At 45.3% G+C, this 16,123-nt stretch overlaps 1 protein-coding gene across 2 annotated transcripts in view; it reads right to left on the bottom strand.

Annotated features, from left to right (window-relative positions):
• Positions 1–1,500: 1,500 nt before the first annotated feature.
• Positions 1,501–16,123, bottom strand: part of LOC106579538 (YTH domain-containing family protein 3) — a 20,614-nt gene continuing 5,991 nt past the window's right edge. For both annotated transcript variants that reach the window (XM_014159538.2, XM_014159539.2), the window contains exon 5: positions 1,501–3,302. In XM_014159538.2, the coding sequence (XP_014015013.1) occupies positions 3,279–3,302 (24 nt within the window). In that variant the 3' untranslated portion in view covers positions 1,501–3,278. The remainder of the gene's footprint in view (positions 3,303–16,123) is intronic.

The raw sequence follows: 16,123 nt of genomic DNA, 5'->3' as shown, positions 1-16,123 counted from the left end.
ACGCTGCTGCTACTCTCTGCTATTATCTATGCATAGTCACTTCAATAACTCTACCTACATGTACATATGATGTATCTGTATATATGCAGTGTGTATGTATGTATATATGTATGTATAGTATTGTACTATTGGCAATTTCTCCCATGGAATAGCCTTCATTTCTCAGAACAAGAATAGACTGACAAGTTGCAGAGGAAAGTTCTTTGTTTCTGGCCATTTTGAGCCTGTGATCGAACCCACAAATGCTGATGCTCCAGATACTCAACTAGCCTAAAAGCCAGTTTTATTGCTTCTTTAATTAGCACAACAGTTTTCATCTGTGCTAACATAATTGCAAAAGGATTTTATAATGATCAGTTAGCCTTTTAAAATGATAAACTTGGATTAGCTAACACAATGTGCCATTGGAACACAGGAGTGATGGTTGCTGATAATGGTCCTCTGTATGCCTATGTAGATATTCCATAAAAAGAGCTGCCGTTTCCAGCTACAATAGTAATTTACAACATGAACAATGTCTACACTGTATTTCTGATCAATTTGATCTTATTTTAATGGACCAAAAAAATGCTTTCTTTCAAAAACAAGGACATTTCTAAGTGACCCCAAACTTTTGAACGGTAGTGTGTATATATATTCAGTACCAGTCAAACGTTTGGACACACCTACTCATTCAAGGGTTTTTTTGTTATTTTCACTTTTTTCTACATTGTAGAATAATAGTGAAGACATCAACACTACGAAATAACACATATGCATTCATGTAGTAACCAAAAAAGTGTTAAACACATCAAGATATATTTGAGATTTGAGATTTTTCAAAGTAGCCAGGACAATGACCCAAAGAGGGTTCTAGTGAAGACATCAAAACTAACATATGGAATCAAGTTGCAACCAAAAAAACTCTAATGAACTTATCCTCTGCAGTAGAGGTAACTCTGGGTCTTCCTTTCCTGTGGTGGTGCTCATGAGAGCCAGTTTCATCAAAGTGCTTGATGGTTTTTCGAATAGATTGACTGATGTCTTAAAGTAAGACTGTGGTTTCTCTTTGCTTATTTGAGCTGTTCTTGCCATAATATGGACTTGGTCTTTTACCAAATAGGGCTATCTTCTGTTTACCACCCCTACCTTGTCACAACACAGCTGATTGGCTCAAACGCATTAAGAAGGAAATAAATTCCACAAATTAACGAGGCACACCTGTTAATTGAAATGCATTCCAGGTGACAAAGGGTGGCTACTTTGAAGAATCTCAAATATAAAATATATCTTGATTTGTTTAACACTTTCTGGTTACTACATGATTCCATATGTGTTATTTTATAGTTTTGACGTCTTCACTATTATTCTATAATGTAGAAAATAGTAAAAAATAAAGAAATCCCTTGAATGAGTAGGTGTGTCCAAACGTTTGACTGGTACTGTACATATTCAAACAATGATACAGTACATATACATTATTTTCATTGTTGGACATAAAAGACATAAATCACCAGGAAATCAGCTAGAAGTGATTTTAATTTAGGAAATCTGTTCCCAAGTATTCCCACGAATAATAGAGACGTGAATGTATACAAATGTAAGCAAGGTTTAAAATTATTATGTTTAAGTCAAATATTTTATCTGTTTGGGCTTCTTGCCATCAATTTGCAGTCTACAAATAATTAGTAATTATGTTCCAGCCCACCAACCATCTGCTCAACAACAAAAAATGCCCCGCGGTTGAATCTAGCTGATGATCCCTGCCCTACAGTATCAGTCTTGATGGAGGAGTGGAGGAGGCCATGCTAGAGTGTTGGGGCACAGCCTGTGATGTGTCTTGGTGTCAGTAAAAAAATCTGTAATATTAGGATCATCCAAGTGCAGAAACAGAAAATGGATGACAGGGTTATTGCTCACACATCGATACAATCACATACACACAACAGACTGCAAGAAGACACATCTCAGAAGCGTTTGTTATGCTAAACATGGGTAATGTTTATTTTTCGCTAGTGAGTCACCTTGAGGAGAAACGCTCACTTCCTTGGTGATGTTCAGCTTCTGGGATACCCCTCTGTAACCAAGCAGCAATCGGCAGTAGGCAAAAATCACTCCTAACCACTGATCCAGGACCAGATATATTTTCATCCCCCTAATGGTTTAGGTTAGGAGATGGGGTAGAGCGTCTGGTCCCAGATCTGTGGTTAACTGTAACTTTATACCTGGACCCAGGAACACCAGGGAGAGTCATCCCAAACGCGTTACAGAGTTCTTCAGAGACAGAGAGCCTGAAGCCTGTTCAGTCAGGTGAAACGTTGCACAACGCTGCTGATAGAAACGTAATGTTTAAAGCTAAAACGATTTCCTGTTCTCATCTACATGACAGAGAATCATATCTATTGGACACATTTTCTATCTGAATGTTGTGCAACGTTGCAACCTCCTGAACAGGCCCCAGCTTTAGCCTGAAGATACTGACAGCTACCAAGGCAACCGTTACCGTGGAGCAGATTTCTCCTCAGACAAATGGACTTCAGAATGACATAATAATCACGAGAGAAAAAAGTAACATGTGCATTAACTGGCATTCACCCAGCCCAGCTCACTACATCATCCACCTCATCTTTTGGTACACAGAAAAAGATGCAGAAACAAAGGGGCGGGAGTAAGGGGGGTCCATCTAATGATTGGCATGATTATGGCCGTTTCCTGTCATTCCCCTCACCTGTCAATCAATCACAAGCTGAGTGTAGATTCAAGTAAAATATTTTGTTATACATGTTATATCTTTTAATCTCTTCTGAAGGCGCTAACGTTCATCGAGGGGGAGGGGAGAACACATTTTCTTCCCCAACATTTTGGAGGCATTAAAAAAAACGAAACAAAAAACTACAAGTCTGGTAAAATCCTCAGAAAAACTAACTACACTGGTTAGTCAGTTATTACAAACAGAAGTCCAGAGAGAAAGAGAGATAAGTGAGATATAACAGTTATTAGAGAGTAACGGGTATTGGTAGAGGCTGCTTTAGGTGGACTGAAAGTGCTTAAAGAGAGAGTTTAAAGTGAGTAATGTTCTTTATTTTTCTTCAGAGACAGGAACACTGGGGTAGATTGATGCACCAGAGAACTGATACAGGTGAGTCCAACGTAGTGTTCAGGTCACGAGATATGGCCTTTTTGTTGTTGTTGTCTTCAGCAGAAAAGATGGCAGGAAGCTTTCTTCTGCGTAGTTAGGCTAATTATTTAAGGTCCTACGTCGTTAGTGTTGTACCTCTAGCAAGCAGTTCTCTTTAAAATTACTGTTGATTTCTATTCCGCTCCTGGGGAGAGGGGGAGAGAGGGAGAGGCAAAATTAGAGGATATATAAGTGGGAGAAAAAAAACATGGAATGCTGTTACAAAACATACTCAGGGGCAAAAATGTTTTTGACTCAATCTCTTGTTCTCCGTTCATGTGATGAAAGCTCTGTGATAGCTTACATCCAAGGGCCAAATCCTAATGGAAGAAATGCGTGCTTCGCTTCAAAATTTGCTTAAGTCACACAGTGGTGTCTACTGAAGATTTCCACCGTGTTGAGTTTTTGCATGTGGAACTCAAAACCTACTTTATTTCATCCTTATTATCACCAGCTGAAATACACCCCCCCCCATCTCTACCCCTCCTCCCCTCAAACCCCCATCTCTATCCCTCCTCCCCTCAAACCCCCATCTCTACCCCTCCTCCCCTCAAACGACCATCTCTACCCCTCCTCCCCTCAAACCCCCATCTCTACCCCCTCCTCCCCTCAAACCCCCATCTCTATCCCCTCCTCCCCTCAAACCCCCATCTCTACCCCCTCCTCCCCTCAAACGACCATCTCTACCCCCTCCTCCCCTCAAACCCCCATCTCTACCCCCTCCTCCCCTCAAACCCCCATCTCTACCCCTCCTCCCCTCAAACCCCCATCTCTATCCCCTCCTCCCCTCAAACCCCCATCTCTACCCCCTCCTCCCCTCAAACCCCCATCTCTACCCCCTCCTCCCCTCAAACCCCCATCTCTACCCCTCCTCCCCTCAAACCCCCATCTCTACCCCCTCCTCCCCTCAAACCCCCATCTCTATCCCCTCCTCCCCTCAAACCCCCATCTCTACCCCCTCCTCCCCTCAAACGACCATCTCTACCCCCTCCTCCCCTCAAACCCCCATCTCTATCCCCTCCTCCCCTCAAACCCCCATCTCTACCCCTCCTCCCCTCAAACGACCATCTCTACCCCCTCCTCCCCTCAAATCCCCATCTCTATCCCCTCCTCCCCTCAAACCCCCATCTCTATCCCCTCAAACACCCATCTCTATCCCCTCAAACACCCATCTCTATCCCCTCAAACACCCATCTCTATCCCCTCAAACACCCATCTCTATCCCCTCCTCCCCTCAAACCCCCATCTCTATCCCCTCAAACCCCCATCTCTATTCCCGCCTCCCCTCAAACCCCCATCTCTATCCCCTCCTCCCCTCAAACCCCCATCTCTATTCCCTCCTCCCCTCCTCCCCTCAAACCCCCATCTCTATCCCCTCCTCCCCTCAACCCCTCAAGCGACCATCTCTACCACCTCCCCACCCTCTCAAACCCCCATCTCTATCCCACCTCCCCTCAAACGACCATCTCTACCCCTCCTCCCCTCAAACCCCCATCTCTAACCCTTCCTCCCCTCAAACCCCCATCTCAAACCCCTTTTCCCCTCACCGCCATCTCCACCCCAACTCAAACCCCCATCTCTACCCCCTCCTCCTTTACCCCCTCAAACCCCCATCGCAATACCCCTCCTCCCCTCACCCCCCTTAAACCCTCATCTCAAACCCCTCCTCCCCTCACCCCCTTAAACCCCCATCTCTACCCCCTCCTCCCCTCAAACCCCCATCTCTAACCTCTCCTCCCCTCAAACCCCCATCTTTAACCTCTCCTCCCCTCAAACCCCCATCTTTACCCCTCACTCCCCTCAAACCCCCATCTCTACCCCTCAAACCCCCATCTCTAACCTCTCCTCCCCTCAAACCCCCATCTCTAACCTCTCCTCCCCTCAAACCCCCATCTCTACCCCCTCCTCCCCTCAAACCCCCATCTCTACCCCCTCCTCCCCTCAAACCCCCATCTCCACCCCTCCTTTCCCTCAAACCCCCATCTCAACCCCCTCCTTTCCCTCAAACCCCCATCTCTACCCCCTCCTCCCCTCAAACCCCCATCTGCAGTGCATTCAGAATGTATTCAGACCCGTAGACTTTTTCCATATTTTGTTACGTTACAGCCGTATTCTAAAATTGATTAAATCGTTTTTTTTCCCTCATCAATCTACACACAATTCCCCATAATGACAAAGCAAAAACAGGTTTAGAAATATTAGCAAATGTATCTTCTTTTTTTAAATACTGAAATATCAAATTTACATAAGTATTCAGACCCTTAACTCAGTACTTTGTTGAAGCACCTTTAGCAGCAATTACAGTATTGAGTCTTCTTGGGTATGAGACTACAAGTTTGGCACACCTGTATTTGGGTAGTTTCTCCCATTCTTCTCTGCAGATCCTCTCAAGCTCTGTCAGGTTGGATGGGGAGCGTCGCTGCACAGCTATTTTCAGGTCTCTCCAGAGATGTTCGATCGGGTTCAAGTTGTCCTGAAGCCACTCCTGCATTGTCTTGGCTGTGTACGTAGGGTCGTTGTCCTGTTAGAAGGTGAACCTTCGCCCCAGTCTAAGGTCCTGAGCACTCTGGAGCAGGTTTTCATCAAAGATCTCTCTGTACTGTGCTTTGTTCATTTTTCCCTCGATCCTGACTAATCTCCCTGGCTCTGCCACTGAAAAACATCCACAACATGATGCTGCCACCACCATGCTTCACCGTAGGGATGGTGCCAGGTTTCCTCCAGATGTGACGCTTGGCATTCAAAGAGTTCAATCTTGGTTTCATCAGACCAGAGAATCTTGTTTCTCATGATCCGAGAGTCCATTAGGTGCCTGGCAAACTCCAAGCGTGCTGTCATGTGCCTTTTACTAAGGAGTGGCTCCCGTCTGGCCACTCTAACATAAATGCATGATTGGTGGAGTGCTACAGAGATGGTTGTCCTTCTGGAAGGTTCTCCCATCTCCACAGAGGTTCTCTGGAGCTCTGTCAGAGTGACCATTGCATTTTTGATCACCTCCATGACCAAGGTCCTCCCCCCGATTGCTCAGTTTGGCCAGACGGCCAGCTCTAGGAAGAATCTTCATGGTTCCAAACCTCTTCCATTTAAGAATGATGGAGGCCACTGTGTTCTTGGGGACTTTCAATGCTGCAGACGTTTTTTGGTATCCTTCTCCAGATCTGTGCCTCGACACAATCCTGTCTCAGAGCTCTACGGACAATTCCTTCAACCTCATGGCTTGGATTTTGCTCTGACATTCACTGCCAACTGTGGGACCTCATATAGACAAGTTTACCACAGGTGGACATCTATCAAGTTGTAGAAACATCTCAAGGATGATCAATGGAAACAGGATGCACCTGAACTCAATTTCGAGTCTCATAGCAAAGGGTCTGAATATTACAGTTTTTTTATTTTTTTTTATAAATTTGCTAAAATTCCAAAAAACTGTTTTCCCTTTGTTATTATGGGGTATTGTGTGTAGATTGACAAGGAACAAACATTCATTTTATCCATTTTAGAATAAAGCTGTAACTTAGCAAAAAAGTGAATGGGTCTGAATACTTTCCGAATGCACTGTATGCCCCCTCATCCCCTCCAATCCCCAATTAATCCAATGCCCACCCTGACTATTTACATTGACCCCCCCCCCCTTTGTTTTTATACTGCTGCTGCTCGCTGTTTATTATCTACGCAGTCACTTTACAAATAACCTCAACTAACCTGTATCCCCGCACATTCCCTTGGTACTGGTACCCCCGTATATAGCCTTGTTATTGTTATGTCAATTTTTGTGTTACTTTTTGATTTTATAAAAAAAAAATGACTTTAGTTTATTAAGTAAATATTTTTTGGACTCTATTTGAACTGCATTGTTGGTTAAGGGCTTGTAAGTAAGCATTTCACGGTAAGGTCTACACCTGTTGTATTCAGTGCATGTGACAAATAACATTTGATCTCTGCCCCCTCCTCGCCCTCAAATCTCCATCTCCCCCTCCAATCTCCATCTCTGCCCCCTTCTACCCTCCAGTCCCCATCTGTACCCCCTCCAATCCCCATCTCTACACCCTCCAATCCCCATCTCTGCCCCCTTCTACCCTCCAGTCCCCATCTGTACCCCCTCCAATCCCCATCTGTACCCCCTCCAATCCCCATCTCTGCCCCCTCCAATCCCCATCTCTGCCCCCTCCAATCCCCATCTGTACCCCCTTCTACCCTCCAGTCCCCATCTGTACCGTCTTCTACCCTCCAGTCCCCATCTGTACCAACTCCCCCCTCCAATCTCCATCTCTGCCCCCTTCTACCCTCCAGTCCCCATCTGTACCCCCTCCAATCCCCATCTGTACCCCCTCCAATCCCCATCTCTACCCCCTCCAATCCCCATCTCAGCCCCCTCCTCCCTTCCAATCTCCATCTCTGCCCCTCCTCCCCCTCCTCCAATCTCCATCTCTGCCCCTCGTCCAATCCCCATCTCCGCCCCCTCCTCCCCCTCCAATCCCCATCTCCGCCTCCTCCTCCCCTCCAATCCCCATCTCCGCCCCTCCTCCCCCCATCTCTACCACCTCCTCCCCTCCAATCTCTATCCTTACCCCCTCCTCCCCATCTGTACCCCCTCTCTCCATCCACCAGAAGGTCTGTCTGTTTGTAGTCATTTTTATGACCAGGCAGGAAGGCTAATCAATCATGGCACAGTTAATCACTATGATGGAGAGGGGGAGATGGAGAGGGAAGAAAGAAATGAGGAGAGAGAGAGAGAGAAATATATATAATACAGAGAGAGAAATATATATAATAGAGAATGATTATACACTGCTCAAAAAAATAAAGGGAACACTAGAATAACACATCCTAGATCTGAATGAAATAATCTTATTAAATACTTTCTTCTTTACATAGTTGAATGTGCTGACAACAAAATCACACAAAAATAATCAATGGAAATCCAATTTATCAACCCATGGAGGTCTGGATTTGGAGTCACACTCAAAATTTAAGTGGAAAACCACACTACAGGCTGATCCAACTTTGATGTAATGTCCTTAAAACAAGTCAAAATGAGGCTCAGTAGTGTGTGTGGCCTACACGTGCCTGTATGACCTCCCTACAACGCCTGGGCATGCTCCTGATGAGGTGGCGGATGGTCTCCTGAGGGATCTCCTCCCAGACCTGGACTAAAGCATCCGCCAACTCCTGGACAGTCTGTGGTGCAACGTGGCGTTGGTGGATGGAGCGAGACATGATGTCCCAGATGTGCTCAATTGGATTCAGGTCTGGGGAACGGGCGGGCCAGTCCATAGCATCAATGCCTTCCTCTTGCAGGAACTGCTGACACACTCCAGCCACATGAGGTCTAGCATTGTCTTGCATTAGGAGGAACCCAGGGCCAACCGCACCAGCATATGGTCTCACAAGGGGTCTGAGGATCTCATCTCGGTACCTAATGGCAGTCAGGCTACCTCTGGCGAGCACATGGAGGGCTGTGCAGCCCCCCAAAGAAATGCCACCCCACACCATGACTGACCCACCGCCAAACCGGTCATGCTGGAGGATGTTGCAGGCAGCAGAACGTTCTCCACGGCGTCTCCAGACTCTGTCACGTCTGTCACGTGCTCAGTGTGAACCTGCTTTCATCTGTGAAGAGCACAGGGCGCCAGTGGCGAATTTGCCAATCTTGGTGTTCTCTGGCAAATGCCAAACGTCCTGCACGGTGTTGGGCTGTAAGCACAACCCCCACCTGTGGACGTCGGGCCCTCATACCACCCTCATGGAGTCTGTTTCTGACCGTTTGAGCAGACACATGCACATTTGTGGCCTGCTGGAGGTCATTTTGCAGGGCTCTGGCAGTGCTCCTCCTGCTCCTCCTTGCACAAAGGCGGAGGTAGCGGTCCTGCTGCTGGGTTGTTGCCCTCCTACGGCCTCCTCCACGTCTCCTGATGTACTGGCCTGTCTCCTGGTAGCACCTCCATGCTCTGGACACTACGCTGACAGACACAGCAAACCTTCTTGCCACAGCTCGCATTGATGTGCCATCCTGGATGAGCTGCACTACCTGAGCCACTTGTGTGGGTTGTAGACTCCAACTCATGCTACCACTAGAGTGAAAGCACCGCCAGCATTCAAAAGGGACCAAAACATCACCCAGGAAGCATAGGAACTGAGAAGTGGTCTGTGGTCACCACCTGCAGAACCACTCCTTTATTGGGGGTGTCTTGCTAATTGCCTATAATTTCCACCTGTTGTCTATTCCATTTGCACAACAGCATGTGAAATTTATTGTCAATCAGTGTTGCTTCCTAAGTGGACAGTTTGATTTCACAGAAGTGTGATTGACTTGGAGTTACATTGTGTTGTTTAAGTGTTCCCTTTATTTTTGTTGAGCAGTGTATATATAAATAATAGAGAGCGAAAGAGAAGGGGATATATACAGTGGGGCAAAAAAGTATTTAGTCAGCCACCAATTGTGCAAGTTCTCCCACTTAAAAAGATGAGAGGCCTGTAATTTTCATCATAGATACACTTCAACTATGACAGACAAAATGAGAAAAAAAAATCCAGACACACAGTTGAAGTTGGAAGTTTACATACACCTTAGCCAAATACATTTAAACTCAGTTTTTCACATTTCCTGAAATTTAATCCAAGTAAACATTCCCTGTCTTAGGTCAGTTAGGATGCCCACTTTATTTTAAGAATGTGAAATGTCAGAATAATAGAATAATTATTTATTTCAGCTTTTATTTCTTTCATCATATTCCCAGCGAGTCAGAAGTTTACATACACTCAATTAGTATTTGGTAGCATTGCCTTTAAATTGTTTAACTTAGGCCAAACGTTTCAGGTTGCCTTCCAGAAGCTTCCCACAATAAGTTGGGTGAATTTTGGCCCATTCCTCCTGACAGAGCTAGTGTAACTAAGTCAGGTTTGTAGGCCTCATTGTTCGCACACGCTTTTTCAGTTCTGCCCACAAATTTTCAATGGGATTGAGGTAAGGGCTTTGTGATGACCACTCCAATACCTTGAATTTGTTGTCCTTAGGCCATTTTGCCACAACTTTGGAAGTATGCTTTGGGTCATTGTCCATTTGGAAGACCCATTTGTGACCAAGCTTTATCTTCCTGACTGATGTCTTGTGATGTTGCTTCAATATATCCACATAATTTTCCTCCCTCATGATGCCATCTATTTTGTGAAGTGCACCACTCCCTCCTGCAGCAAAGCACCCCCACAACATGATGCTGCCACCACCGTGCTTCATGGTTGGGATGGTGTTCTTCAGCTTGCAAGTCTCCCCCTTTTTCCTCCAAACATAACGATGGCCATTATGGCCAAACAGTTATATTTTTGTTTCATCAGACCAAAGGACATTTCTCCAAAAAGTACAATCTTTGTCCCCATGTGCAGTTGCAAACCATAGTCTGGCTTTTTTATGGCGGTTTTGGAGCAGTGGCTTCTTCCTTGCTGAGCGGCCTTTCAGGTTATGTCGATATAGGACTCGTTTTTACTGTGGATACAGATACTTTTGTACCGGTTTCCTCCAGCATCTTCACAAGGTCCTTTGCTGTTGTTCTGGGATTGATTTGCACTTTTCGCACCAAAGTACGTTCATCTCTAGGAGACAGAACACGTCTCCTTCCTAAGCGGTATGACGGCTGCGTGGTCCCATGGTGTTTATACTTGCGTACTATTGTTTGTGCAGATGAACGTGGTACCTTCAGGCGTTTGGAAATTGCTCCCAAGGATGAACCAGACTTGTGGAGGTCTACATTTTTTCCTGAGGTCTTGGCTGATTTTCCCATGATGTCAAGCAAAGAGGCACTGAGTTTGAAGGTAGGCCTTGAAATACATCCACAGGTACACCTCCAATTCACTCAAATTATGTAAACTAGCATATGAGAAGCTTCTAAAGCCATGACATCATTTTCTGGAATTTTCCAAGGTGTTTAAAGGCACTGTCAACTTAGTGTATGTAACCTTCTGACACTCTGGAATTGTGATACAGTGAATTATAAGTGAAATAATCTGTTTGTAAACAATTGTTGGAAAAATGACTTGTTAACAAACTATAGTTTTGGCAAGTCGGTTAGGACATCTACTTTGTGCATGACACAAGACATTTGTGGAGTGGTTGAAAACAAGTTTTAAATGACTCCAACCTAGGTGTATGTAAACTTCCGACTTCAACTCATATATATATATATATATAAATGAGACACAGAGACACAGAGAGAGAGAGAGAGAGAGAGAGAGAGAGAGAGAGAGAGAGACACACAGAGAGAGAGAGAGAGAGAGAGACAGAGACACAGAGAGACAGAGACAGAGAGACAGACAGAGACACAGACAGAGACACAGAGAGACAGACAGAGACACAGAGAGACAGACAGAGACACAGAGAGACAAACAGAGACACAGAGAGACAAACAGAGACACAGAGAGACAGACACAGACAGACACAGACAGACACAGACAGACACAGACAGACACAGACAGAGACAGACAGACAGAGACAGACAGACAGACAGAGACAGACAGACAGAGACAGACAGACAGAGACAGACAGACAGAGACAGACAGACAGACAGACAGAGACAGACAGACAGACAGGCAGACAGACAGGCAGACAGACAGATGAGAGAGCTAGATCGGAGAGATAGATCGAGAGAGAGAGATCGAGAGAGAGAGATCGAGAGAGAGAGATCGAGAGAGAGAGAGAGAGAGATAGATAGGAGAGATAGGAGAGAGAGAGATAGGAGAGAGAGAGAGAGAGATAGGAGAGAGAGAGATAGGAGAGAGAGATAGATAGGAGAGATAGAGAGAGAGATAGATAGGAGAGAGAGAGAGATAGATAGAGAGATAGGAGAGAGAGAGGGAGATAGGAGAGAGAGATAGGAGAGAGAGAGAGAGAGAGAGAGAGTAGTGAGATAGGAGAGAGAGAGATAGGAGAGATAGAGATCAGAAGGAGGACTGGATGGTTGTGCTCTATTGACTCCTTAAAACCATGAGATAGGCAGGTCTGTCAGTTTACTCCCCAACCGTTCATTTATTGACACACAAATACAGGCCTGGCTGCACAGTGCATTCTAACACTCACACACACACATCACTTCCAAAATTCACTGTCAAGCAAAGTTTATACACAAAGTTGTGCTTATCCAAGCTATAAAAACACAGTAAAACTCAAAACAATGTACGGACATGACAAATTTCAGGGCTTTATATAGACTAACTCTCCCATTTCCCAGGTAAAACAGTGGTCCCTTTGAGGGAAAGAAGGTGTCAGTGTCAGTGGACACAGCAAGGGAAAGCCCCAGTGAGACCTGGGCCTCCAGAGTAACTCTATCCCCAGTAGGGATACTCTGTCTGGTGCTGGGGCTGAAGCCTGACCTGGCCTGGGTGGCTGGGGAAACAAAGGCCTCCTCAGTGTGTCTGTGCCCACAGAGACCAGCCTTTATTCACTCACCTGAGGCTACCACATCCACCCACTCACATCCACCTACTGAAGGGTTAATTATAACGTGTATTATTTGTTATTACTTTTCTATTATTTCTCTATTTTCTTTCTCTCTGCATTGCTGGGAAGGACCAGTAGGTAAGCATTTCCCTGTTAGTCTACACCTGTTTATGAAGCATGTGACAAATCAAAATTGATTTGACTGCCATATTGCCGCATTGACACACACACATCACACATGACCCTGACAAACACACCTCTGCAAATAGTCTAATCCACTTATCTATACTGAACAAAAATATAAACGCAACATGTAAAGTGTTGATCCCATGTTTCATGAGCTGAAATAAAAGATCCCAGAAATGTTCCATACCCACAAAAAGCTTATTTCTCTCAAATTTGTTTACATCCCTGTTAGTGAGCATTTCTCCTTTGCCAAGATAATCCATCCACCTGACAGGTGTGGCAAATCAAGAAGCTGATTAAACAGCATGATCATTACACAGTTGCACCGTATGCTGGGAACAATAAAAGGTCACTCTGAAATGAGCAATTTTTTCACACAACGCCAGTTGAGGGAGCATGCAATTGGCATGCTGACTGCAGGAATGTCCACCAGTGTTTTTGCCAAAGAATCTAATGTTCATTTCTCTACCATAAGCCGCCACCAATGTCATTTTATAGAATTTGGCAATACATCCAACCGGCCTCACAACAGCAGACCACGTGTTACCACGCCAGCCCAGGACCTCCACTTCCAGCTTCTACACCTGGATCGTCTGAGACCAGCCATCCAGACAGCTGATGAAACAGAGGAGTATTTATGTCTGTAATAAAGCCCTTTTGGGGGGAAAAACTAATTCTGAATGGCTAGGCCTGGCTCCCAAGTGTGTGGGCCTATGCCTTCCCAGGCCCATCCATGGCTTAGGCCCCTTCCCATGTGAAATCCATAGATTATGGCCAAATTTTGGTTCAGGATCGGTCTATATCCTCAACCCTGTATACAACCTCAGTCTCCACAGTTAGCTCAGCATGGTTAGCTTCTGCTTAGCATCAACCCTCTGTCTGGGACTGCAGACCGCTCCACTTGACAGCCCTCAGAGTGAGAGAAGAGAGGCCTAACAATGGAGGTCAATTAACCTTGTCAGGCTGGGGAGGGTGAAGGAGGGAGGAGGATGGGTTCTGTCAGGTCCTGGCCTGTCATGTAGAGGGGTCAGAACTACAAAAGCAGCCCACGCTAGGCTACACAACGCTACCTTGGCTTCAGTCAAAACACATTTCCTACTGACAGGTTGTTTTCAGTGCTCCTGAAAACATGGACTTGAAATATTTATGAGAGTGTTACCCGGTAAATATTAACACGGTCAGGAACCAAGAGTCAGTAAACCAGCATCAATATAGGAGGGAGGGAGCCAGAGAGGGAGGACAGAGGGAAGGAGAGATGGATAGATGGGGGAGAGAGAGGGAGAAGGAGAGCAAGGGGGAGGGAAATAGAGGGACGGAGAGAGAGTAGGAAAAAGAAAAAGAAAAGGTTGTGTGTGTGTGGGGGGGGTTCTTAACGGTCCAATCCTGCCATTTTTATCTCAATATCAAATCATTTCTGGGTAACAATGAAGTACCTTAATGTGATTGTTTTCAAAAAGAAACATAAAATATCTTCTTTGCAAGGAGCAATTGGTCTGAGTGGGGAGGGGAAAAAAATTCAAACTAGCTGTTATTGGAAGAGAGGTTGGGAACTCCTTATTGGTCTATTAACTAATTTACCACCTGGTGATGTCATCAGGCAGGCCAAAACTCCATCCCACCAAAACAGGCTGAAATTCCAGGTGGTCTTTTTAAACAGCACTTACACTAAAAGACCACTATTATCATTTTCACAGTAGTATTCCAACCTCAGTGTAGAAATATACATAAAACACAGGGAAATCACATTTTGACTGCACTGGGCCCTTAATGTAATAAGATTAGCATATGTATTTTTAATTAAGAATGTGTGCAGTGTTGGCTTAAGATAAAAGCTTTTAATATGTTTCCTAGATTTCCTAGCTGGTCCATCCTATAATAATAATAATAATAATAATAATTAGCTGGGTGCTTATATTTGTCCTATTTCACACATGTACAAGTGTGTATAATAACCATGTGTGATATGGAATTGTCTCAGTTATCTGCCGTCAATATGTTGTATGTATATTATTGCTCAAAGTGTGTCTGCTTGCGCAAGTAAGAACCAGTGAATAATGTAATTGTTTCCCAAAACATTGTGGAATAACCCTGAAATATAAACTATTGAACCATGTTAAAACAGAACCCATAGAAACCCAGTGAAATACATTAGGCATATAGAGTGGGGCTGTACAGCTAATGAAGCAAGAGGAGCCTGTCTCTGCCAGAGGCCTGGTGTTCAAAGGTAGATCAGAGCTACTTCTGCCTTTGTCTGAGAGGAGGTATGTGAGGAATGCGGCCAATGTCAGGAAACCCCTGCGTGTCCCACTCTCCAGTTCCGTGGGCGAATCATCACTCTCAAAGAAGCACACAGTCACACAAAATGGCTGCCAGATCAGATAGGGTTTCCTGGTTGGACCAATGCAGAGATGGTCAGGCCTGAGAGATGAGCTGCTAATTCAACACATCAACCTACCTCATCGCCTTGGACTAGTGACACTGGTAGAACCCACCATCTTGGACTAATAACACTGGTAGAACCCACCACCTTGGACTAATAACACTGGTAGAACCCACCATCTTGGACTAATGACACTGGTAGAACCCACCACCTTGGACTAATGACACTGGTAGAACCCACCACCTTGGACTAATGACACTGGTAGAACCCACCATCTTGGACTAATAACACTGGTAGAACCCACCACCTTGGACTAATAACACTGGTAGAACCCGCCACCTTGGACTAATGACACTGGTAGAACCCGCCACCTTGGACTAATGACACCGGTAGAACCCGCCACCTTGGACTAATGACACTGGTAGAACCCGCCACCTTGAACTAATGACACTGGTAGAACCCACCACCTTGGACTAATAACACAGGTAGAACCCACCACCTTGGACTCGTGACACTGGTAGAACCCACCACCTTGGACTAATGACACTGGTAGAGCCCACCACCTTGGACTAATAACACTGGTAGAACCCACCACCTTGGACTAATAACACTGGTAGAACCCACCACCTTGGACTAATAACACTGGTAGAGCCCACCACCTTGGACTAATGACACTGGTAGAACCCACCACCTTGGACTAATGACACTGGTAAAACCCACCACCTTGGACTAATGACACTGGTAGAACCCACCACCTTGGACTAATAACACTGGTAGAACCCACCACCTTGGACTAATAACACTGGTAGAACCCACCACCTTGGACTAATAACACTGGTAGAACCCACCACCTTGGACTAGTGACACTGGTAGAACCCACCACCTTGGACTAATGACACTGGTAGAACCCACCACCTTGGACTAATAACACTGGTAGAACCCACCACCTTGGACTAATGACACTGGTAGAACC

Source organism: Salmo salar, chromosome ssa19, assembly GCF_905237065.1.
Source record: "Salmo salar chromosome ssa19, Ssal_v3.1, whole genome shotgun sequence".
Lineage (NCBI taxonomy): Eukaryota > Metazoa > Chordata > Actinopteri > Salmoniformes > Salmonidae > Salmo > Salmo salar.
The sequence above is the reverse complement of the archived record's forward strand: the minus strand, read 5'-3'. Positions and strand labels throughout refer to the sequence as shown.